At 37.2% G+C, this 25,955-nt stretch overlaps 1 protein-coding gene across 1 annotated transcript in view; it reads left to right on the top strand.

Moving 5' to 3' along the window:
* The window catches only part of NUP155 (nucleoporin 155), a 69,346-nt gene extending 46,297 nt beyond the window's left edge, over positions 1-23,049 (top strand). The window contains exons 23-35 of the mRNA XM_039250521.1: positions 5,146-5,337; positions 5,977-6,115; positions 7,042-7,177; positions 8,260-8,413; positions 8,621-8,725; positions 9,392-9,546; positions 12,821-12,950; positions 14,088-14,201; positions 15,296-15,416; positions 16,087-16,197; positions 20,343-20,479; positions 22,172-22,278; positions 22,847-23,049. Coding sequence (XP_039106452.1) covers positions 5,146-5,337; positions 5,977-6,115; positions 7,042-7,177; positions 8,260-8,413; positions 8,621-8,725; positions 9,392-9,546; positions 12,821-12,950; positions 14,088-14,201; positions 15,296-15,416; positions 16,087-16,197; positions 20,343-20,479; positions 22,172-22,278; positions 22,847-22,985 — 1,740 coding nt within the window. The 3' untranslated portion in view covers positions 22,986-23,049. The remainder of the gene's footprint in view (positions 1-5,145; positions 5,338-5,976; positions 6,116-7,041; positions 7,178-8,259; positions 8,414-8,620; positions 8,726-9,391; positions 9,547-12,820; positions 12,951-14,087; positions 14,202-15,295; positions 15,417-16,086; positions 16,198-20,342; positions 20,480-22,171; positions 22,279-22,846) is intronic.
* The last annotated feature ends 2,906 nt before the right edge of the window (positions 23,050-25,955 follow it).

Raw genomic sequence — 25,955 nt, 5'->3', positions numbered from 1 at the left:
CACTTGGTCAAAACCGTAAGTTTTTACAATACATGAGAACTTTATCTTGGTGTGTGAATGAAGTCTTTACCAAAAATATCTTTTTTTTTTTAATGTTTGTTTATTTTTGAGAGAGAGAGGGAGAGAGAGACAGTGTGAGTGGGAGAGGCGGAGAGAGAGAGACACACACACAGAATCTGAAAGGCTTCCAAGCTCTGAGATTTCAGCACAGAACCTAATGCAGGGTGTGGACTCACAAACTGTGAGATCATGACCTGAACCAAAGTCATACACTTAACCAACTGAGCCACCTAGGGACCATAAAATATCTTTTTATTTATTTTTAAATTTTTAATAGTTTCTTTATTTTTGAAATAGAGACAGAGCATGAGCGGGGGAGAGGCAGAGAGAGAGGGAGACACAGAATCTGAAACAGGCTCCAGGCTCTGAGCTGCCTGCACAGATCCCGATGCAGGGCTCGAACCCACTAACCTTGAGATCATGACCTAAGCGAAAGTTGGACTCTCAACCGACTAAGCCAACCAGGCGCCCCTAAAAATACCTTTTTAAATAGTAAATTGCAGTCTTTATTTGGACTTCAGATCCCTTTGGGAATCCCATGAAAACTCTCTCTACCCTCAAAGAATGCATACAGACACATAAAGTTTTTGCATATAATTGCATATTTTTTTAAATGTTTATTTCTGAGAGACAGAGACAGACAGCATGAGCAGGGGAGGGTCAGAGAGAGAGGAAGATACAGAGTCTGAAACAGGCCCCAGGCTCTGAGCTAAATGTCAGCACAGAGCCTGACACAGGGCTCAAACTCACGAACCGTGAGGTCGTGACCTGAGCCAAAGTTGGACGCTTAACCGACTGATCCACCCAGGCGCCCCTTTGCATGTAATTTCAAAGAGTCCACTGAATTAAACATTTCTTACATCTTTTTTTTTAATGTTTATTTTTGAGAGAGAAACAGAGTGTGAGCTGGGGAAGGGGCAGAGAAAAGAGACACACAGAATCTGAAACAGGCTCCAGACTCCGAGCTGTCAGCACAGAGCCCAGTGCTGAGCTTGAACCCACAAACCATGAGATCATGACCTGAACTGAAGTTGGACACTTAAATGACTGAGCCATCCAGGCGCCCCTAAACATTCTTAGTTTAAAGAAAGATGTTTTACCATTTTGGGAAATGAATGGCTCATATTTCTTTTGCTGTCCTCATTTGAATCCTTTTTAAGTATAATGGTAATTTGCATTTATTTAAATGTTAGGCAGTCCACGGGGGCAAATGTATTCCTACCTATGTTTTAATTGTGAACATTTCTGTTACTGTTTTTTTGTTTGTTTGTTTTTTTAAGTAGGCTCCATGCCTGCTTAAACTCATGACCCTGAGATCAAGAGTCACATGCTCTACCTTCTGAGCCAGCCAGGCACCCCTATTTGTGAACGTCTCTAAACATACACAAGAATAGAGTAAATACTGTACTACGTTACAGTCCCCATATACACTTTACTTGTATTCAGCATTTTCAACATTTTATCAACTCTCATTAGTCTGTTCTCTTTTTCCTTTACTGAATTACTTTAAGGATGATCCTACTCATCATGTCATTTCATTTCTATATACTTTGCTGTATAGTTCTTTTTTTTTAATGCTTATTTATTTTTTTTTTAATGTTTTATTTATTTCTAAGAGAGAGAGAGAGACAGCGTGAGCAGGGGAGGGTGAGAGAGAGAGGGAGTCACAGACTGAAACAGGCTCCAGGCTCTGAGCTGGCAGTCAGCACACAGCCCAATGCGGGGCTCAAACCCACAAACTGTGAGATCATGACCTAAGCGAAAGTCAGACGCTTGACTGACTAAGCCACCCAGGCGCCCCAATGCTTATTTATTTTAAGAGAGAGAGCACTTGCAAGCACAGGGGAGGGTCAGAGAGCGAGCATCCCAAGCAGTCTCCTCACTGTTAGTGCAGAACCTGATATAGGGCTTGATCTCAAGAACCATGAGATCATGACCTGAGCCAAAATCAAAAGTTGGATTCTCAACCAACTGAGCCACCCAGGCATCCCTACCATGTATTTCTAAAAAATGGTGCAATGTGAGAGAGACCTAGCTGTGACATCTGTCACCCGCATTGATCACCATGGTTGACTTGGCATATCTGACTGGCTAGGCAAGTGTCCTTTTCTTCCCTCACCGTTCCATGTGCTTTCCTTCTAAAGCTGTGTGCTCAGAGGATGACCTTCCCTGATAGAAGGGGAGTGTTCTTTGCCCAAGGGTATATGAATAGCTGTGCTTCCCTACTAAAATCTCCAAACAAGCTCTCAAAGTCCATTTGTAGCTTCCAAGGCTCTAGACATCCAGATGACGCACTGTGTCTGTATGTGGCATTTTGCTTAAAAAAATAATAAATAGGGGCACCTGGGTGGCTCAGTCGGTTAAGCGTCCAGCTTCAGCTCAGATCATAATCTCGCGGTTTGTGGGTTCGAGCCCCCCGTTGGGCTCTGTGCTGACAGCTCAGAGCATAGAGCCTGCTTCAGATTCTGTGACTCCCTCTCTCTCTGTCCTCCCCCCCCACATGCTCTCTCTCTCAAAAATAAACATTAAAAATAATAATATAATAATAAAAAATAAATTATTTAATAAAATAAATATTTTAAAGTGTACATTTCTTCCGGGGCTCCTGGATGGCTCAGCCAGTTGAGTGTCCAGCTCTTGATTTTGGCTCAGGTCATGATCTCACAGTTCATGGAATTGAGCTCCAAGTTGGGTTCCATGCTGAGAGCGTGGAGCCTGCTTGGGATTCCCCCCACTTTCACACCCACTCTCTTTCTCTCTCTAAAAAATAAAAAGTGGACATTTCTTTGGGTAACAGTTTTATTATTGTTAAACTTAGCAATATTAACAATAGGGGCACCTGGGTGGCTCAGTCAGTTGGTTAAACATCTGACTTTTGATCTTAGCATAGGTCTTGATCACAGGGTTGTGAGTTCAAACTCCACATTGGGCATGGAGCCTACTTAAAAATGTATATATATTAAAAGTTTATTGGTAAAACAATGAAAGTTCTCTGTCAGATTGAGTCTTTCAAATCAGAATCTAAATAGTTGGTTCACCCCTTGAATTTGATTGTGATATCTCTTAAATCTCTGTCAGTCTGGAGACATTTTCCTTTCTTTTTTCCTTGCTATTGCCAGGAAGAAATCAGGTCATCAGTCATAGAATGTTTAACATTCTGAAGTTGTCTTTATCTCCTTAGAGTGAATTTGTCCCTCTATTTCCTATATTTTGTATAAAAAGGAAGTTAAGCCTACAGAGGCTTGATTAAATTCAGGTCAGTTTATTTGAGGATGAATAGAATATTTCATATGCAGTGGTTAGAGTGTCAGATTGTATTTATTAGGAGACACAGAAGGTTTAATTGTTCCCTTTTAGTGATACTAAGATTGATTACTGGATTCAGGTACTGCCAGTGTGAAATTCCCCATCAAACTTGATCAACCATTTGATGAATCATTACCTGAATCAATTATTTAGGATTATGAAGTGATCATTTTTCTCAGTCTGTGATTTCTTCCATACTTAATCACTACAATTCTTAATCACTCCAATTTTTTTTCTGGATGCCTGGGTGGCTCAGTCATTTAAGCATCCAACTCTTGATTTCAGCTCAGGTTAAGATCTCATAGTCAGGGGATCAGGCCCTGTGTTGGGCTCTCCGCTAAGTGTAGAACCTGTTGGGTTTCTCTCTCTCCCTCTCTACCCCTGCCCCTCTTGCTTGCTTGCTTCCTTGCTCTCTCTCCCACTCAAAATAAATAAATAAACAACCACAACAAAATTTCCTTAGGGCATCTGGGTGGCTCAGTTGGTTAAATGTCCAACTCTTGGTTCTTGATTTCGGCTCACAGTTCATGAGATCAAGCCCTGAGCAGAGCCTGCTTGGGATTCTCTTCTCTCTCTCTTTGCCCTTCCCCTGCTCACATGCTCTCTTTCTCTCTTTCCCTTTCTCTCTCTCTCTCAAAATAAACCTTTTTTTAAAAAAAATTTCCCTTATCCTCTAGATTTATTTGGTTACCCTGAGATGTTTAATTCCTGACTTTTGAGTACCAATTTTCAAAGTTAAAGGCAACCCCCCTCGTTCTTTCTGATAATATCCAGGGCATAGTTTTGTTGGTCGTTTTGTTTTATATAAATGCGTAAACTTTTTTTGCCTTTTAAATTTTTTTTAAAGGTTTTACTTATTTATGAGAGAGAGACAGTGTGAGCAGGGGAGGGTCAGAGAGAGAGGGAGATACAGAATCTGAAGACAGGCTCTAGGCTCTGAGCTAGCTGTCAACACAGAGCCCGATGCGAGGCTCGAACCCACGAACCGTATGATCATGACCTGAGCCAAAGCCGGATGCTTAACTGACTGAGCCACCCAGGCGCCCCCTTTTTTTTGCCTTTTAAAAATTCAAGCAAATGTGCTTAATTTTGAAATCATTTCTTTCCATGCCAGGTAGATTTTTAGTTTTATTGGGTGGTAAACATAATGTAGGTAAATTTTGTCCTTTTTGTGATCCATCTTCAAAGCTTCCTTCCTCGCATCATGGATGTATGTTGAAGGAAAGCAAATTAAATATTCAAAAATTGGAACATAGACTGGATTTAAGCAGAAATTTAGAAAAAAATAGCAGTAAAGCCTTAAACAGAATAGTTTACTATAGCATAAATTACTCGAGTACTATAGAACTCCGGTTTAATAAGCAAATTTGTTCAAAATGAGGTCAGACTCCCATGTTAAAAAGCTTTAAATAGAATTCTAACATTTAGGAAAAATAAATGTAAGCCCAAGAGTTTTTAATATAGCTGAGTGATTATTCTTTCCTGGTTATGACTAAAATCAGGAGACTTGGCTCTAATTTTGGTTCTGCTTACATTTTACTTTGCTCATTTGTAAGTAGAGAGGTTTGGTCTGGTCACACTGTGGGCTCTTCAACAACTCTGTATGATTCTATGAAAACTTGCAAAAATGGGTTGGTCTGTATAGTATATTTTCTCTTTTGAATGAAAGAGTCTATTAATGTCTTGGTTAATTTAAACTAAGGAAATTTTACTCTGGGTGGAAATGGGATATTCCTCTATTTGTGATAAAACAAAAAAGGATTTTTCTCATACTCCTAGGAGTTTCAGGAGCAGCTGAAAATCACCACCTTTAAAGATCTGGTCATCAGGGACAAGGAACTGACTGGGGCATTAATTGCTTCTCTTATCAACTGCTACATCAGAGATAATGCTGCTGTTGACGGCATTAGTTTACACTTACAGGATATCTGCCCCCTTCTGTATAGCACTGATGATGCAGTTTGCTCTAAGGTATGATGTGTTAGTAGCTATAGCAGTATTTCTTATAGGACGTTTTATGGTCTGAAAAGCACACTAGAAATGGAATCAGGAACCATCTTTTACTTAACATATGAAGTCCCTTGGGTAGGTCTCTTAACCTCTCCTGGTCTCAGAGTCTTTCTGCAGAAGGGGTTGGACTACATCATTTCTTAAAATTCTTCTGTATTTAAATATTTCATAAAGAATTTTGGTAGTATTTCTAGACCATATATTTTTAAATGGTTAATGTTTCTTAGAAATTAAAACTTACTAAAACTTTAAGTCTGTAATAGATTAGAGTTAATTGGGCCATTTTTATTGATCCTTTCCTACAGGTGAAAATAATTTAAAACTATCACAGTGGACTGCCTGCTGACCAATAATGTATTGACTAGGCAAGAGATTTACACTATCTTGAGTAAAATATTTGTGAGAGGAATTAAGAATAGCTAGGATTTTTTGGTCAAAAATTTTTCTGCCTAAAATTAAGAAGTAAGTTTGTAGAATTTTTATTTTTTGATGATGATAAACCAGATTTATATTGAGACATAGACCAAAACTTATGTCGATAGCATCATCTGTGTGCTGAATTTTGTATCTTTTTTAAATTCTTGTCATCTCTAATTCTAGGCAAATGAACTTCTCCAGCGTTCCCGACAAGTTCAAAATAAGATTGAAAAGGAAAGAATGTTAAGGGAATCCTTAAAGGAATATCAAAAAATCAGCAATCAAGTGGACCTTTCCAGTGTTTGTGCTCAGTATAGACAAGGTGAGAAACGAAATGTTCATATCTTGCTCTTAACTCAGGGGACAGATGACTGAATAAAACAAGTTACTGATGAAGAGCTTCTTCCCAGAAGCAAATCCTCCTTCAACTTCAGTTTCCCAAGTGACAGGACACAAGAAGTTCATGCCTTGTGTTTTAGTATTTGATGACTGCACTGGCCTCTGCAAAATCTATAGAGCTCTTTTTATATCTTGAAACATGTAACTTTTTAACACTGGAGGTTCAGTCCTTGTCCAGTTAAACTACTGTCTGCATTAGATAGCTTCCTAGGTTACATTTATTCTTTGGATGCTTTAAATTCTTCTAATTTTTAAAATAGTACCTGTCTGCTTGCTTTAAAATTATTTTAGGGGTGCCTGGGTGGCTCAGTTGGTGAAACATCTGACTCTTGATTTTGGCTCAGGTCATGAGCTCACGGTTAGTAAGATCCAAGCCCCAAGTAGGAATCCGTGCTGACAGCATGGAGCCTGCTTGGATTCTCTCTCTCCCTCTCTCTGTCTCTGTCCCTTCCCCATGACATGCGGGCATTCTCTCTCTAAAAATAAATAATCTTTTAAAAATAAAATTGCTTCAAATCTAACTTGTAAAAGTAATAACTGTTAGCACAGATATTGTTTTGAAACCCGAGATTTTTTTTCCCATCAATGAACTGAAACCTCCCCTTTTGTTCTAACTATGAAATTTTTTTTCCAATGAAGAAAATATATTTTAATAGTTGCTTTTTAGGCATATTGGTACCTTGTTCTTTGGTAGATTCACTAGACATATTTTATGTGATACTGTCATCAGAGTGACTAGTATACAGTAGAGAAATAATAGCCTTGATCAATATTTTAATATACCAGCTAAAGAGAAATGCATCCAGCTTAATAATAACCCTTAACTTGGCCCTTTTCTTTTCTCATTAGTCCGTTTTTATGAGGGCGTAGTGGAGCTCTCTCTTACTGCTGCAGAAAAAAAAGATCCTCATGGTCTTGGACTTCATTTCTATAAGCATGGAGAACCAGAAGAAGACCTTGTGGGCTTGCAGGCTTTCCAAGAAAGGCAAGTTTCATCACCTTAGCAGATTGTCGATTTATAGTTACAGATTTTTCTTGGTGTAAAGTTTGATTGATAGTACTGTATTAAGAAAATAATATTTTAAGTACACTTACAAAATTGGATTTTGCTTTCACTTAATAATGTCTTGTTTTAGGAGCACCTGGGTAGCTCAGCTGGTTAAGCATCCAGCTTAACTTTGGTTCAGGTCATGATCTCATGCTTTGTGGGTTCAAGCCCCGAGTTGGGCTCTGCGCTGATAGTGTGGAGCCTGCTTGAGATGTTCTCTCTCTCTGCTTCTCCCCCACTTGCATGCACATAGGCTCATATTCTCAAAAACAAACTTTTTTTAAAAAATGTCTTGTTTTTTTAAACTGAATTAGGATAATTTTTAGTTTAGAAGTTTTAGTCTGGTGAAAAATTTTAAGGACTTGCCTCTCTGGTTTTTATAACACTTTATTAATGTCAATTTTAAATGAAATAACTTGGGGCATCTGGGTGGCTCAGTCAGTTAAGACTCTTGATACTGGCTTAGGTTATCCACACACTTTGTGTGGAGCCTGCTTTAATTCTCTTTCCCTCTCCCTTTCTCTCCCCCGTCCCCTCTCTGTCTCTCTCCTCCCTCTTTCCCTCTCTCTCCCCACCTCCCTCCTTCATTTCCTCTCCCTCTCCCCCCTCCCCCATCCTCTCTCTAAAATAAAATTAAATAAATAAATGAAATAATTTATTTGGAACCATTTCTTCCCCTGCCTAATTTCCGGTTCTGGGTGAAGATTCATACTTTAAGGGACACTTTATACATGTTCGCAAATTAGTAGTGATATTAAAAAAATGTGTATCCGTAAGGAAAATATATAACCTATCTAAAACATGTTCTTTATTAATATATTCATTTTTATGGCTTCACCCTGTTTTGGTTAACCAGATGTTTCTCAAACCTGGAAAAAAAAAAGTATACAATTTATATTATTTGTATTCAAATATATGTATGTACGTACATCAGTTCCCCAAAATAGTCTTCAAATTCTTCTGTGTATTTAGATAAGTCAGTTACTGTCTAATTAAATAATGTACTTGCTCCTTTTCAGATTAAACAGTTACAAGTGTATTACAGATACACTTCAAGAACTGGTAAATCAAAGTAAGGCTGCTCCTCAGTCTCCCAGTGTACCCAAAAAACCTGGGCCTCCAGTACTGTCCTCTGATCCCAATATGCTGAGTAACGAAGAAGCAGGACATCATGTAAGACACGTGGCATATGTTTATTCTGAAATTGCATTGTTTAGTCCTGTTTAGTTGTGGCGGCAGCTCCTCTTGGGAAATGTACTGGCTCTTAGGATGTAGCATTTAATGATTCTTGACTTCAGGATTTTATTAGGTTGTTGGTCAGGATGCCTAGCAACAGTTTTTAACTGGTAATTTTTCCTTTTTTTTTTTTTTTACTTTTAGTTTGAACAAATGCTTAAACTGTCTCAGCGATCCAAAGATGAGCTCTTTAGTATTGCCCTTTATAATTGGCTAATACAAGCTGATCTTGCAGATAAGCTATTGCAGGTAAAATATATTTTTATTCTAATACTGTTAATTTGTATTTTCAAGTAGCATAACACAGTGGATTAAGCATATATGTATTTACAGGAAATTCATTTTCTTATCCTGAACCTACCATTAGGTGTTAGAGTAAAGTCAGGTAATGTAATAATCTTTCACTAGTGGGCAAAGTAAGCTATTGCTCTAATTTTCTCATTATTTTGAAGCTGATAGGAGTTCATATAGTGGGGTGGAAATCACTGGATTATGAATGAGGAGACCTAAACTTGGTGTTACCTGTGTGTTAATTCAGTATGTGACTTCACACATGTCTTTTTACTATCCTGAGTCTCCGTGTTCTTCAGTCTATAAAATAAATGTATGACATTTGATAATGGTAAGGATGTCTTTGAGCTAAGAGTCTAGGAATCAGTAGCTTTGTTTTCAGAGCTTATTAAGATTGGATTGTAATTATTTTTATTAGCCTAATTCAACTGACATAGCAGCTCTCTGGTTAACTCTGATAAAACAAAAGTCATACATATATAATGAGAAAAACTGCCCTCTATCTGTATAATTCTGCAGATGTATTCATGGAACAAGGCACATCTATAGTCTTAAAAATATTATAGTTACTACATAAAGAACAAGTAAATAGAAAATGTTTCTGAGTAACTGTATAATTTGCAGATTGCTTCTCCGTTTCTGGAGCCACATCTAGTCCGAATGGCCAAAGTTGATCAAAACAAAGTTCATTATATGGATTTACTGTGGAGGTATTATGAAAAGAACAGAAGCTTTAGTAATGCGGCTCGTGTCCTGTCCAAATTGGCTGACATGCATAGGTATGGTATAATATTCTCACTGTGAAGAATGATAACTTACCTATATCTGGTTACATCCAATTTCAGAAAATAAATAGGGATGCCTGGCTGGTTCAGTTGGTAGACCATGTAACTCTTAACCTCAGGGTTGTGAGTTCAAGCCCCATGTTGGACAGGAACTGTACTTAAAAATACATATATATGAAAGGAAGAAATTAAATAAAACCTCATTCAGGTTATATGCATGTAGAATTTTAATGCTTTTACTTGGACTAAAAGCTTAACAGTTTTCTCTTTTTATTTTTCATAATGTATAGGAGGTACTAAATATCTAATACACCCTCTATCCAAACTGTCTTCTAAATTTTTTTTTAATGCTTATTTATTTTGAGAGAGAGTGAGTGAGTCCAGGGAGGGGCAGAGGGAGAAGGAACAGAGAATCCCAAGCAGACCCTGCACCGTCTACATAGAGCCTTATGTGTGGCTTGAACTCATGAGTCATGAACCATGAAATCATAACCCAAGCTGAAATCAAGAGTCAGACGCTTAACCAACTGTCCTACCCAGGCACCCTGTAAAACTTTTCTTTAAACTTTCTTTCCTACTAAAAGCAGCTAATTAGTATTCTTAATTAAAAGGACAAAAACTTCTCAAAGGCTTTATAATTTTAAATGTTTTACTAATTCTAGACTAGTTTGCTCTCACATTGTTTTAAATTACTGAAAAAGTTTTGACCATATATGTTGAAGATTATTATGAATCTCGTTAAAGCATTGAAATTTCTAGTTAGATTATCATATCAAAAAACAATTTTTTTTTTTAAGAGAGTGAGCAAGTGAGGGAGAGAGGCCAAGGGAAAGAGAAGGAGAAAGAGAGAGAGAATCTTAAGCAGGTTCCATGCTCAGTGCAGAGCCCATCTTGGGGCTCAATCCCACAACCCTGGGATCATGACCTGAGCTGAAGTTACAAGTCACTCACTCAACCAACTGAGCTCTGAGCTACCCAGACACCCCTCAAAAAATGATTTAATACAGTCTGGACAGTTCATTAATTTGACCCTGTATTTTCATTTGAAATTTTCTTTGCCAAAATAATACAAGTGCTATTTCTAAAATTGGAGATCAGTTAAGTTAGGAAGCGGATGTTTTGGAAGTAAAGCTGTTATTAAACCAAATTAATTAGAATGGTCATCATATATGGGAGTTCCTGGTTGGCTCAGTCAATGGAACATGCAGCTCTTAATCTCAGGGTTGTGAATTCAAGCCCCACCATGGGTGTAGAGCTTACATTTAAAAAAACATACATACATACATATATACACATATACAATAACGTAAAATGAGTTTAAAGAGTCTAGATGTGACTGTAATAGCAAATGTTACTATGTACATATGTTCTTAATTGCTCTTCCATTAATATTTATTGTCCTTTTTCCTTGTTATAACAATAATTGTAATGTTACTATTCAGAAATTGTCTAACTTTTAAGAATACTCGTTATCCATATCGTCATCATACATAACACATACAACCTAATTTCCTCCTCATGTGAGATACCGTGTCCATCCCTAATTTAGCTCTCAGCTTACCATCTCTCTCCACAATACAATATTTTTCCAACTATAATTACTCTTTCTCATTATACTCTTTGTATATATAGGCTGCAGAAAATAAATTGGTAGCTCTAGGATATTCTATTTTAAATAATTTAGAAATGTTACCACTTTTAATATGTTTCATTCAAGTATGTTTTTTTACAGATGAGTGGAGAAAGAAAGGGAAGGTCCTTCAGAAATGGGTTCTAAATATACTAAACAAACTCCTAAAATAGTCCTTTATGTGCAACATTAAGAGATGGTCAGTGCTAAGTAACTGCCATCTGCACCTGTACTTTGAAAGATAGAAGGGAGAAAGGAGTTGATTCCTTTTTCCTTTTGCTTTTTTGGGGGGAGAGAGAAGGGGTGAAAACAGTTCAAGATCTCTGAAAGGAAAAGAAAGCTAGTTTTTTCCTGATTCAAATTGAAATTAATGGGGCTATCAAAAGTTACATTTAATACTGGTTGGTATGAGAGGTTCCCAACAACTAAATGAATTAGTGTGTTTGTTTTTAATGCCAAGTCACTTTATAATGTCAAAGAACCACATCTGATAGAGTTAGGGGATTAGAAAGGACTAAAGATGGTAACCATGGACATGGATATATGCTTGGGGCTTTCTGACCCCTGCCAGCCAGCCAGCCAGCCAACCAGAGCACCAGTGATGTATGTTCAAGGAGTAGTGAGCAACATAAACACCATCTTTGTTCCCAGGGAGCTCCTGTTCTAGTGGGTATAGACTGTGGACACAAGTTTAGGTTCTGTGAATACAATAAAAATAGGATAATATGGTAGAAATAGCCAGGTGACGACCAGGTGATTCTCTGACCAATCTTGCTTTGTCAAGATTGGTCAGAGGAGACCTCACAAATTGTCATAAAATTGATTTTTTTTTTTAATGTTTTTTTATTTTTGCGAGAGAGACAGAACATGAGCAGGGAAGAGGCAGAGAGAGAGAGGGAGATGCAGAATCCGAAGCAGGCTCTAGGCTCTGAGCTGTCAGCACAGAGCCCGACCCGGGGCTTGAACCCATGGACCATGAGATCATGACCTGAGCCGAAGTTGGACTCTTAACCAGCTGAGCCACTCAGGCGCCCCCAAAAATTGATTCTTAAGTAACACAAATAGACAGCTGTTAAAGAAATGGAGGAAGGGGTCCAGGTATGGAGCAGTGGTCTCTGCAGAGACAATCTATAAGATTCAAGATTGTAATGTTTAGAGTACAGAAAAGAAAGCCATTGGGGTTGGAGATGGTGAACAGTGAGCAAGTGGAAAGAGCGGAGATTGAAGGAGTAGGTGAAGGCATGTGACATAATTTGGTATTTGTTTTTAAGAGGTCAGTCTAGTTGCTTGGTGGATGATCACATGCAGTGTTGGCCATATTAAGGTAGAGAAGTAAAGAATGTGAGTAATCAAGAATATTTTCCTTACTTTTAGTTTTAGAAGAATCTAAGTTTTACTATATACCCAATTGAAATTTTAAAATAGGAAGTTACTTTTTTGGGTATAAATTTAAGTTTTTCTTTATTTGTTCCCTTAAATTGTTGATCGTTTTTATTAGAAATCCTGTAATAATTTTTTCAAGTTTTAAATGGCCTTTTATGTTCATTTGATGTATAAAAAATAATGTCCTAATTGATATAGTTATATATTGGCTCTTTAAGAATCCATATAAATAAAAATAAGGGTTTTTCCCTCCAGCACAGAAATTTCACTTCAGCAGCGACTCGAGTACATTGCTCGAGCCATTCTTAGTGCCAAAAGTTCCACTGCCATTTCATCAATAGCTGCGGACGGTGAATTCCTTCATGAATTAGAAGAAAAAATGGAAGTAAGTGCTAAAGATACTTAAGTTTTGTCTGCATTGATCAGTAGCCACATTTATTCCATTTCCCCTGCTTCCCTCTAGTCAGTAATAAGTCAGTAGCAGTCAGTATTGTTAATTCCAGTCTCTTCTGCATACATGTGTTTATTTTCATATTTAGATGTAAATATTTTTAAAGATTTTATGTCTGCAGCATTTGCATCACAAGACATTCCTGTAATTAAAATTTTTTCTCTGTGGCATTTCTGAAGGTTTTTTCCAACTGTTCTAACACCGAGGAGATTAGATCACATTTACCATTTATTCTAGAACCGTATGAGTAGATACATGAAGTAGAATAGGTTAAACTGCCCTAATATAATGGTCCAAACACAAAAGCGTATTTGTCATCCACAAATATCCAGAGTGGGCGTCCCTGCTGGGCCAGTGGCTTTCTTCCACTTGATTGATTTGAAGACCCTGTTTTCTGGCTTTAATGTCTGCCATGGTCTTACCATTTTCTTCTGTCAAAGGGAGTTAGAGAAAGTAGAACATGTAAGCACATTCACTCTTTTAAAGACCTTAAACCTGATGTGATATACTTTACTTCCAGTCACATTCCTTTGAAGAGAACTTACTTTTATGGCCATATTTCCCTGCAGAGGAGTTGAGAAGTATAATCTAGGCATTGTCTGGCTACAGTTATAGGAAGAATGAGTGTTAGTGGTAGCACAGGCTCTCCGTCACAGTATACTTCCTGTGAAATCTTTTATGTTTTGATGAAGAGTCTGGTCTGTTATGTCTTTATTTACACATTTTTCTTATTGAGTTGTAATTGACATCTAACATATTTCAGATGTGTAATGTAATGATTCAGTATTTTTACATATTGCAAAATGATCACCTTACTAAGTCTAGTTAACATCATCATGCATAATTACATTTTTTTTTCTTGTGATAAGAACTTTTAGGATCTATTCAACAGCTTTCATATGTGCAATATGGTGTTATTAACTATAATCACTATGCTGTTATTTATATATTAGTTTTACTTTAACAAACTGAGTCAGGTACTAGGAATCATTCCTTCTAGTACTTGTTGATTTATCCTAAAGAACTTAAGACTTGCTTTTTTTTTTTTTTTTTTTTTTTTATCCAAACTAGGTTGCTAGGATCCAACTTCAGATACAAGAGACGCTACAAAGGCAATATTCCCATCATTCTTCTGTACAGGATGCAATTTCTCAGCTGGATTCCGAACTAATGGACATAACTAAGGTAAAAAAGCAACTTGAATTCCTCTAGCAGGCACCTAATATCTACAGATTCCTTGTTTCTTTTGCATACTATTTTGTGTTTCATGGGAAAGATTAATCTATCTCCACAAATAAGATAAACCATTCTTGGGAGCATGTCGCTGGGCTGACAAATCACTGCTGTGGTATCTGACTCTTAGGAAGAGTTTACTTGCTCTTTGCAGCCCATTTTCTATCAAAACTCTATCAGCCTCACATGGGGCTTTGTTAAAACTCCTGCCATCTATTTTATGGCCTTGTTTCTTGTATTGGAAAAGTCATTTATGTTTGCTTATATCTTGAAGTGTCTCCCACTCTGTATTTCCGAGCAGTTCCTTTTTCAGCTATTCTTGAACATTTCTCCAAGTACTGTGAAGCACCCTGAGATTTGTCAGTATTTCCAAGATTTTGGAAACCCTGGCTAAGACAACAATAATTATGAAAGAAGTATCATTGCAGTATCTCCCTGCCAGCCAAGGGGAAAAAAGGGCATGGATGTTGAAATCTATTTAAATGTATTTACCACTACATGGCAATGAGAAACAATGAAATCTGGCCATGTGTAGCAACATGGATGGACCTTGAGGGTGTTATGCTGAGCGAAATAAGTCAGGCAGAGAAGGACAAATACCATATGTTTGCACGTATAGGAGGATTAGGAGGAACTTGACGGAGGACCAAGGGGGAGAAGAAGGGCGGAAATGGTGGGGGAAAGGGAGAGAGGCAAACCATGAGAGACTCTTGAATGCTGACAAAAACTGAGGACTGATGGATGTGGGGGGGAGGGGGGGATGGGCATGAAGGAGGGCACTTTGGGGATGAGCACTGAGTGTTATGTAGAAACTAATTTGACAATAAACTATTTGTAAAAATAAATAAATAAATAAATAAATGTATTTACCATGCCTTTACCATTCTTAATTGGGAGTTATGACCAGCTGCATGTCATCACATCTTTACATCATATATTAGGAATTTTGGATAAAATCTTTGATTAGTTTTCAAAGAGTGCATCACTATTAATTTCTGACTGCTGACCTCTGGTTGCATGTATAATGTTGACATTTTCTCTGACAGCTTTATGGGGAATTTGCTGACCCGTTTAAACTTGCAGAGTGTAAGCTTGCAATAATTCATTGTGCTGGTTATTCAGACCCTATATTGGTGCAGACACTTTGGCAAGATATCATAGAGAAAGGTAAGTGCTCACGCACAGGTATATTAGCGTACATTATTTAGTGACTTGGTAGAGGAATGCAGGCTGCTAAGTGGCTCTCCTATATCTAGAGCTCATGAAAATTACATATACCTGAGTTAAACAGTGAGTGGAAGCTACCTAGACATGGTAGAGGGTGGTTCTCTAGACAGTGACCTCAGTTTATATTGCAGAGGGCTCTCAGAAAAGGATATGTCATTTTTTGTTGTACTTTTTTTTTAAAGTTTGTATTTTTATTTTGAGAGAGAGAGGTGCATGCAGGCTGGGGAGAGGCAGAGAGAGAGGGAGACAGGGAATTTCAAGCAGGCTCCACACTGTCAGCGTAGAATCGAACACAGGGCTAAAACTCACGAACATAAAAAATCATGATGTGAGCCGAAATCGAGTCAGACTCTCAACTGACTGAGCCAGGCAGCAGCCCCTGTGGTTGTTGTGCTTCTTCTAAGGGATTCTGGGATGCTTTCCTCAGAATCCTGTGACCAGTGTCCTGAGGCAAGAGTATTTCAAATACTAACAGAAACACAGTATCTGCTCATTATATTAGAATCATGTCTAGGGCATTTTGTACCTTGAAATAGAATAAAACAGCCAATTTAAACATTTCCCATTAAAAAGCAATTTAGGTTTCTGATGGCATGTCTTTTTCTTACAGAATTGAATGAAAGTGTGACGTTGAGCTCCCCAGATAGAATGCACGCTCTTAGTCTTAAGGTTGTACTCCTTGGCAAAATTTATGCTGGCACACCTCGCTTCTTTCCTTTAGGTAAGCAATAACTGTAAGTGCTATCAGAGGTGTTTTGTTTTGGTTTCTTTTGATGGTTTTCTTCATTGATGTGGAAATATAATGTTCAGAGTGGAATTGTTTCTTTGTTGCTGTTTAGCTCAGCAGTTTAATTCTACCTCTCCAGAAAGAAAGACCTCCAAAGATAGCAGAATTTGTTGATAAATAATTAGGAAACTTTCTTTGACCTTCCAAGTTTAAATATCTGTCTGGAGATAGTGCTAACAAACTGTATAATGATTATATTGTTGGCAGCCTTATACAGGTTGAAGTAGAAAAGAAAAATGGCTGTTGCTTTTCTGCATGGGCAATCTGTGATTAATTGAACTCTATTATATTGAGGACATATTTGTCTATAGCAGACAGTTGCATTAAAAATGCAATTTTTGAACCCCTTTCTTAACCAAATATACTGACAATAATTGTTATCTACGTAGTGACTCTAATTATTAGCGACCTGCCAATGTATAATGTTTTCTTCAATTGTAGATCATCATAAATACACCCATGAAGTAGAATGTTAAGCAACTGGTATTTTTAAAAAATGTTGAGAACCAGGAAAATGCTCACAACGTAACATTAAACTGGTTGGATTAAAAAAAAATTTATTTTAGAGAGGGAGAGAGCATACATGAGCAGGGAAAGAGGCAGAGAAAGAGAGGATCTTAAGTAGGCTTCATGCCAGCACCAAGCCCAACAGCTGGCTTGATCCCACAACCCTGGGATCATCACCTGGGCCAAAATCAAGAGTCATATGCTCAACTGACTGAGCCACCCAGGCACCCCTAAATTATTATTTAAAAAAAAATTTTTTTTTAATGTTTATTTTTGAGACAGAGAAAGAGTGAGCCAGGGGAGGGACAGAGAGAGAGACAGACAGACAGAATCCAAAGCAGGCTCCAGGTTCTGAGTTGTCAGCACAGAGCCCAAGGCGGGGCTCAAACTCATGAGCTGTGAGATTGGAAGTCAGCCACCCAACAGACTGAGCCACCCAGTCGCCCCTGTTTTTTTGTTTGTTTGTTTGTTTGTTTAGTGTGTGTGTGTGTGTGTGTTTTTAATATGGGTAGAGATTTGTTTACAGACAATCTCTGATTTAGGACTTCTTCCCTGAAGATACCAAGAAATAAAACCATTATAATTATGCCATTTTTTTGTAAGTATAGTATTGAAACTGCCATGCTATTTCATTAATGAGAAAAATAAAGAGAAAATTAAAACTTAACAATTTTAATAATTTTAAAAAGGCCACATTATACATTATATCTTTTGAGGTATTTCTGCTTTGACTTGGATTTTTTTTTCAATATTCAAATTTCATTTTATTTTATTTTTTTCCTTAAATAGTTTATTGTCAAGTTGGTTTCCATATAACACCCAGTGCTCATCCCCACAAGTGCCCTCCTCCATGTCCATTGTCCCCCTTCCCCTCTCCCCTGCCCCCATCTGCCCTCAGTTTGTTCTCGGCATTCAAGAGTCTCTCATGGTTTGCCTCCCTCCCTCTCCCCCACTATTTTTCCCCTTCTTCCCCATGGTCCTCCGTTAAGTTCCTCCTAATCCTCCTATACGTGCAAACATATGGTGATAAACACATCTTCTTGATCCATTCGTCCGTTGATGGACACATAGGCTCTTTCCATGTTTTGGCTATTGTTGAGAGTGCTGCTGTGAATATTGGGGTACATGTGCCCCTACGCATCAGCACTCCTGTATCCCTTGGGTGCTACTGCTGGGTCATAGGGGAGTTCTATTGTTAATTTTTTGAGGACCTCCACACTGTTTTCCAGAGGGGTAGCACCAGTTTACATTCCTACCAACAGTGTAGGAGGGTGCCTGTTTCTCCACATCCTCGCCAGCATCTAGAGTCTCCTGATTTGTTCATTTTTGCCACTCTGACCGGCATGAGGTGGTATCACAGTGTGGTTTTGATTTGTATTTCCCTGATGATGAGGGAAGCTGAGCATCATTTCATTGGTCTGTTGGCCATCTGGATGTCCTCTTTGGAGAAATGTCTGTGCATGTCTTCTGCCCATTTCTTCACTGGATTGTTTGTTTTTTGGGTGTAGACTTTGGTGAGTTCCTTATAGATTTTGGATACTAGCCCTTTATCTAATATGTCATTTGCAACTATCTTTTTCCATTCCATCATTTGCCTATTAGTTTTATGGATTGTTTCCTTTTCCGTGCAGAAGCTTTTTATCTTGATGTGGTCCGAATAGTTCATTTTTGCTCTTGATTCTCTTGCCTTTGTGGATGTGTCAAGTAAGAAATTGCTGTGGTTGAGGTCAGGGAGGTTGTTTCCTGCTTTCTCCTCTAGAGTTTTGATGGTTTCCTGGTTTCCTGTCTCACATTCAGGTCCTTTATCCATTTTGAGTTTATTTTTGTGCATGGTGTGAGAAAATGATCTAGTTTCATTCTTCTGCATGTTGCTGTCCAGTTCTCCCAGCACCATCTGTTAAAGAGGCTGTCTTTTCCATTGGATACTCTTTCCTTCTTTGTCAAAGATTAGTTGGCCGTACATTTTTGGGTCCAGCTCTGAGTTCTCTATTCTATTTTCCATTGGTCTATGTGTCTGTTTTTGTGCCATGACTTGGATTTTTATTTTACCTTTTTTTTAATTTTTTGTTGTTGTTGTTGTTTGTTTTATTTATTTCTAGGAGAGAGACAGACAGACAGCGTGAGCAGGGGAGGGTCAGAGAGAGAGGGAGTCACAGACTCCGAAACAGGCTCCAGGCTCTGAGCTGGCAGTCAGCACAGAGCCCGACGCGGGGCTTGAACCCACGAACCGCGAGATCATGACCTAAGCGAAAGTCGGACGCTTAACCGACTAAGCCACCCAGGCACCCCTTATTTTACCTTTTTTTTAAATGTTTATTTATATGAGAGCAAACGAGTAAGCAAGGGAGGTGCAGAGAGAGCAGGAGACAGAATCCCAAGCAGGCTCCACACTGTCAGCACAGAGCCCGATGCAGGGGTTGAACTCACAAATCATGAGATCACTTGAGCCAAAACCAAGAAAGAGTCAGACAGCCAATTGACTAAGCCTCCCAGGCAGCCCTTTACTTGGATTTTTAATTTTTGAGCCCAGTAAGTTTAGGGTAGAAGAGGTTTTTTTTTTTGTTTTTTTTTTGGTCCATCTTTCAATGGGAAAAAAACTCCCAAAGGCTTCAAACTAGAACAAGTTTAGAGTTTTTAGAATTTTGATTACCTATGCAAAATTTTTGTATGATAACTTCTAGGGGAGATATAGGTTCAGTGGCAGTCTTTTTGGTGATTACTCTTGCCCATGGATATTCACATTGGTTAGTCTCAGATTTTAAGCATCATAAATATGAATTTGAATCATATTGTTATGATCTTATGATACAACAGTAGCAAAAGTGAGAATGACGCCACGTTAGACCCATCAGAACAAATAACTTTTGCATCTGAGGGGTAAGGCATTTAAAAAACACATTTAATGTTTCTAAAATCAGGATGCAGTAACTCTTCTTTTCTGAAAAGCTGTTAAATTGAGGATATATCAAGATATGAAAGAAATATGAGTAGGTCCTCTTCAATAATGGGCTTGTGGATGGTCTCTATTTCTTGTACCTTTCTGTATTTTCCAAATTCACCAAAATGTAGTATTTTTATTAATAGCTTTAAATTGTATAATTCAATGGTTTCAGCATATTCATAGTCGTACAACAATCACCACAATTAAATTTAGACCATTTTCATCACCCAGGAAAGAAACCATGTACCTACTAGCAGTGACTCCCTATTCTTTCCCACCTTCCAGCCCTGGGCAACCACTAATCTAATTTATATTTCTATATATTTGTCTATTCTCATATATAATTTATTCTTATAAAATTTTTTTAAATTGGTTTTCAAAAGATTTTCATTTAGAAATTGCTCAGTTATTAATAAGGCCTACTTTTTAGTATCAGGAGTTACCAATTCTATAGCAACAAAATAGTAATTATGTGAGGTGAAGGACATATTAACTAACCTTACGGGAGTAAACGTTTATCACATCACGTTACATACCTTAAACTTACACAGTATAATATGGCAGTTATATCTCAATAAGCTGAGGGGGTGAGAGTTAACAATTCTAATTTCTGATATTTTTCCCTTTCCAGATTTTATTGTGCAGTTTTTAGAACAGCAAGTTTGTACTTTGAACTGGGATGTAGGTTTTGTAATACAGACCATGAATGAAATTGGAGTGCCATTACCTAGACTACTGGAAGTATATGATCACTTGTTCAAGTCACGGGTAAGGAAAATATGAAATAAAACGAAATAATTGTATTTATTTTTTTAATTAAAAAATTTTTTTAATGTTTATCTTTGAGAGAGAGGGAGAAACAGTGCAAGTGGGGGAGGGGCAGAGAAACAGGGAGACACAGATCTGAAGTAGGCTCCAGGCTCTGAGCTAGCTGTCAGCACAGAGCCCAACGCAGGGCTCAAACCCACAAACTGGGAGATCATGACCTGAGCCAAAGTCAGACACTTAACTGACTGACCCAACCAGGCACCCCTGAGATAATTTTATTTAAAGTAAATGAACTTTTCTGGATAAAAGAGGGAGAGTATTTTTATTTGTGTAAGTATCTCATCTGATAAAATCAATCAGCAGTTTGCTTCATTTGTTGAACATAAGAAATTATCATACTTTCTTTAGACTTCTAAAACTGACAGTGGGTCGTTTTGCTTTATATTATACAAATAGGATATTTTGTAATATTAGTAAACATAATTATATTTGCTTTACTCTTGGGAATAGGTTAAACCCATTACATTAAGAATCACCATTTACTTTAAAAGAACAAAATAACAGTGCATTTATTCCTTATAACTTCATCTAAAATATATCAGACATCTTCCTCACCACCAGAAAAGAAACCTTTTTTAACTATGATGGTGATGCCTTGTAACCAGGCCTATTATGGTGATCATTTCTCAGTATAAACAAATAGCAAATCATTACATTGTACACGTGAAACTAATAGGTGTCAGTTATACCTCAATGTAAATAAAAATCTTTCTTACTATATTGAACCTTATCAGACTATATATTTTCTACTTTTATTCTAAGATAAAAGATCCAAATGAAATCCTGATGTATATCATTCTTTTATGGTAGCACCATCAAAACATTTATACAGTGTTTTACAGGGCACTCGTATATCTCATTTAAGCCCCATGATGGGAAATGAGCAAGTAGTAGTATCCCCATTTTCTGGTAAAGCTAGAACTAGAATTAAAATCCTTTATTGGTTTAGGGGCGCCTGGGTGGCTCAGTCGGTTGAGCGTCCCAACTCTTGGTTTCGGCTCAGGTCATGATCCCAGGGTCATCTGGCTTTGCGCTAAGTGTAGAGCCTGGTTGAAGTTTTCTCTTTCTGTCTCCCTCTGGCTCTCTCCCTTACGCCTCCTCAAATTAAAAAAATAAAGAATTGTTTTAATTAAAAAGATTCTTTACTTGTTTAGTCTTTTAGTTACAGCATCAGACTTAAGTCTGCATAGGTATAAAGTAAAAGTGGTGTCACAGCTGTCAAGAAGAGAGAGATTTGTTTTCCTCTTAACACAGGTTCCTAAACAGGAAATTTACATGTTCTACCAAGTGGATTGATATGTCAGTTATTCTTCCTGAATAACATAACAGTGTGGTTTTCAATGTTTTTCAAATATTAACCATAACCAGATAATTTAGTGACCACATAATATTAAATACTTTTTTTTTGTTTATTTAAGTAATGTCTACACCCAGCATGGGGCTCAAATCATGAACCCAAGATCAGGAGTTGAGTGCTGTTCTGACTGAGCCAGCCAGGCGCCCCAAATGTTTATTTTAGTATCAATAGATTTTGCCTGGGACTCTGATGAGTAGTTTAACTAACATAAATGATTAGAAAAATCAGTTGACACAGTTTGCTTTTATAACTCATGATGTATATTTCCTTTATAGGATCCATTCTGGAACAGAATGAAGAAGCCACTGCACCTTTTGGATTGCATACATGTGCTCTTGGCAAGATATGTTGAGAATCCTAGCCAAGTTTTAAATTGTGAGAGGTAACTATAACTGTATTTTAGAAGAGTTTTCAATGTTTCTATTAAGTATCTGGGCAACAAAGTTGGAGAAAATGGGGGAAGATATGGAGATTAACTAGTTCAATAATATCAGTTAACATGTGTAAAAGGTTAGAGTTTTTCCTTTTTCCCATTTTTCAAGCCTTGCCCTAAACCCTTTCTATAGGTAAAATGATATAATTTATGATTTACTTCTACATCGCTTCTACTTTGAATGAGTGACTCAGGACAGCTCAATTATGTCTTTGTGATATTATTGGCCATTTCAAGGTATATTTGTTTGAAAAGACCAAAAGAATGTAAATAATTTTATTTAACAAATTGCTTCCTTCCCATTATAATAATCTTCCAAAGAAAAATGATGGTTATGTGGTAATTCACTTCTCTCCTGCCTTTCTTGTCTGTCTTCATTTACTTACTATTTACTTAATTCTATAATCCTTAATCTTTGTGGGACTATACTAAAATTAGCAGAAGTTGGAGAGAAGTCTGCTAGGAGGAAATGTTTCTAAATGTATTGATACTTGATTGGGTATGTTTTCTTTTACAGGAGAAGATTTACAAATCTGTCCCTGGATGCTATTTGTGGTTATCTGGTCGAGCTTCAGTCTATGAGTTCGTCAGTAGCGGTACAAACCATCACAGGAAATTTTAAATCTCTTCAAGCTAAACTCGAACGGCTTCATTAATTAGTGTATTTTCATCCATGCATTTCAATCTGTAAAATAAAGGCTCAGCTGGGTCCACATACGAGGTGCTCTAAATCTAAGAACAATTTTAATAGAAATGTGTTTTTAAAAGTGGCTACTATCTACAAACAGTACATTTGCCAGATGAATTATTTTTTATTACTGTTTTGTTTTTTAATCAGGTTAAGAAACAACTGAACTAAGATTACTTATTATCTTAACACAAGAATAAAAAATATTTAGAAACTCTTATTTTTAATTTAATGCAGGCAGAAATTTTGAACTTCCACTATTCATTTTTAAGTTAGTCCAAGGATATAGACATCAAAACTTAAATAGGCTAGCTGAGGAGGTCCCATAATACTGGATTCTACAACAATCTTTTTTTTTTAATATTTATTTATTTTTGAGAGGGAAAAAGAACATGAGCAGAGAAGGGGCATAGAGAGAGGGAGACACAGAATCCAAAGCTGACTCCAGGCCCCGAACTATCAGCACAGAGCCCAACATGGGGCTCAAATTCACGAACTATGAGCGCATGATCCGAGCCAACGTCAGACATTTAACTGACTGAGCCACCCAGACGCCCCTACAACAATCCTAATATAGGCAAATAAACAGTCTCTTTTTAAAAATTATTTAGGTTTCTGGCTCATCCTTGGAAAGAAATTTCCTCCAACTAGTAATTTTGTCACAATTCTTAAAGATTAATATGTACCTGGCTGTTTTTTCAGCAGGTGGCAAACATGTAACTAATGTTCTATGTCCTAAAAACCTGCACAGAGAGATACTGTTTTCCTTTAGTGTCTACCTACCAGTCCTTGTGACTGATTACTGATGCCATTAAAGCAGTGGTTCTCAAAGTGTGTGCCCCAAATGGCCACATAGGCATCATCTGGAAATTTGCTCCCGGTTTGATTCCTCCTTCTTTCTCCCCAGTCAATAACCATAACAGATGAATTTTACCCAAGATACAATATATTAGTAATGTAGTTTTTAGTCTTCAACAAATTGGAATAAACTTAACCAAGTGCCCCAAAGTCATGGCAACAGCAAGGGAGGAGAACAGAATGGGAATGACCAGGACTAAAAGAGCCGGAACATGGGCTTCTTTCCTTTCACCTTTTATGCTATCAAGAGTAATCACCTTCTGCTTATTGTCACTAAAGCATGTCTACAGACATATTGTCTATAAGAATATATCTTTCTTATAATTTCCCAAGATCGTGGGTTGACCTTTTCATATTTATTCTTTTAGAATTTAGTTCCCTTTTTCCTGTTATCTTCTACTTCATAATATTTAATAGACTGTCAAAATGTCACTCATTAGTTACCACTACCTCTCATAATTTTAAGCTTTCAGTTCCTTTAGTTTTTTTAATATGTAAAATTTAATGTAAGTTATGCACTGTTAATTTTATAAACTTAAAATTCTGTCATGTCTACTTAAAATGAAAGTCTTGCTTAAATGTTATTTAGCCATGACTCAGTTCTCAAAAAAATATATATATATATACATATTTACACATAAGCATATTACCATTTACACACAAGCACGTTAACATATTTGTTAAATATACCCAACTCACAATATTAAAGCTACGCCTTTCAAAAGGACTGTGAGCTAGCAGGGCTAAATGGTCCTTAGGAGTCAGAAATCTGAACCCTGTTTCTTTTATCACAGAGCGCCTTCTGAGAAGGTTTATAAAACTTCAGTTACACAGTTACATACCCTTGGGAGAGTGAGACCCCAAAGAGAAATTAGGTCCTCCTTTTTAGCTTCTAGAACAGTGTTTCTAAAACTTTAATTCATAAGAATCACCTGAGTGTCCTGTGAAGAAACAAATGTTTCACCTCTAATGTGATGCTGATAACTGGTGGTTATTGGGTCAGACTTGGAGTAGCATTGATCTCTCACATTTATCTACTGTATTAGTATATCTTGTACTTGGTGTGTATTCAACACATTATTTCTTTATGGTAACTATTAAACATATAAGCATTGAATAATAACATTGTTTATGAAACTGCATTCATTGTAGGCAGTGAGGAGTCACTGAAGATCTTGATTGTGACATGTTTGTTTTAGGTAAATCATTTTCATATGGCAAAATGGTCAGGAAAGAAGAGAAAAATCTATTTTGAATAACTGCAAGGTATGGGGTATTGATTCTGAAGTGCATGTAATGTATGTTCAACATATTTTTTAGTTATATGTGACTTACTAGTGACTTAGTCATTGAACACACTTCTGCCAAACACACGCATTTCCTCCACATTTCATCTCAGGACTCACAGATTGCTCATCCTCAGGACACTTCCCACCTCTCTTTTCCTCCTTTTCATGAGAGGAAAAATTATAAAAGTGATACAGTTGTATCAAGAAAATGAAGAACTGGAATATTGAATGTAAAGGTCTTTAAAGGGCACATAAATTTCTTTCATCTTTCTATCAGTTTCTTCATTTAAATTCTCTTAATAATAAAACTTTTTTCCCCAGAATATTTTTGAGTCTTCTAGTAAATCATTTAAACTCTGCAAACTTTTATTTTCATAATAAACACATTTTCCTCATAAGAAGAATAAATTTAAGTTAGAAGACTTCTTTGAATCCAAAAGTTTGTAAGAACTAATATAATATGTTTTTTAGTTTTGTCCTATACTTCAAATATTAATTTAACAATACTATTTTTACTTTTTTTTTTTTTTCATTACAAATATTTCTTTTTTTAAGAGAGCTTACCCGTGTGTGAGGGAGGGAGGGACAGACGGGGGGAGAGAGAGAATGAGAGAGAAAGTCTCAGTGCGCCTGGGTGGCTCAGTCAGTTAAGTGGCTGACTTTGGCTCAGGTCATGATCTCACAGCTCGTGAGTTCGAGCCCCGTGTCGGGCTCTGTGCTGACAGCTCAAAGCCTGGAAGCTGCTTCAGATCCTGTGTCTCCCTCTCTCTCTTTGCCCCTCCCCTGCTCAT

This window comes from Hyaena hyaena, unplaced genomic scaffold (assembly GCF_003009895.1).
Source record: "Hyaena hyaena isolate Hyena2069 unplaced genomic scaffold, ASM300989v1 scaffold_372, whole genome shotgun sequence".
In the NCBI taxonomy this organism is placed as follows: Eukaryota; Metazoa; Chordata; class Mammalia; order Carnivora; family Hyaenidae; genus Hyaena; species Hyaena hyaena.
The sequence above is the reverse complement of the archived record's forward strand: the minus strand, read 5'-3'. Positions and strand labels throughout refer to the sequence as shown.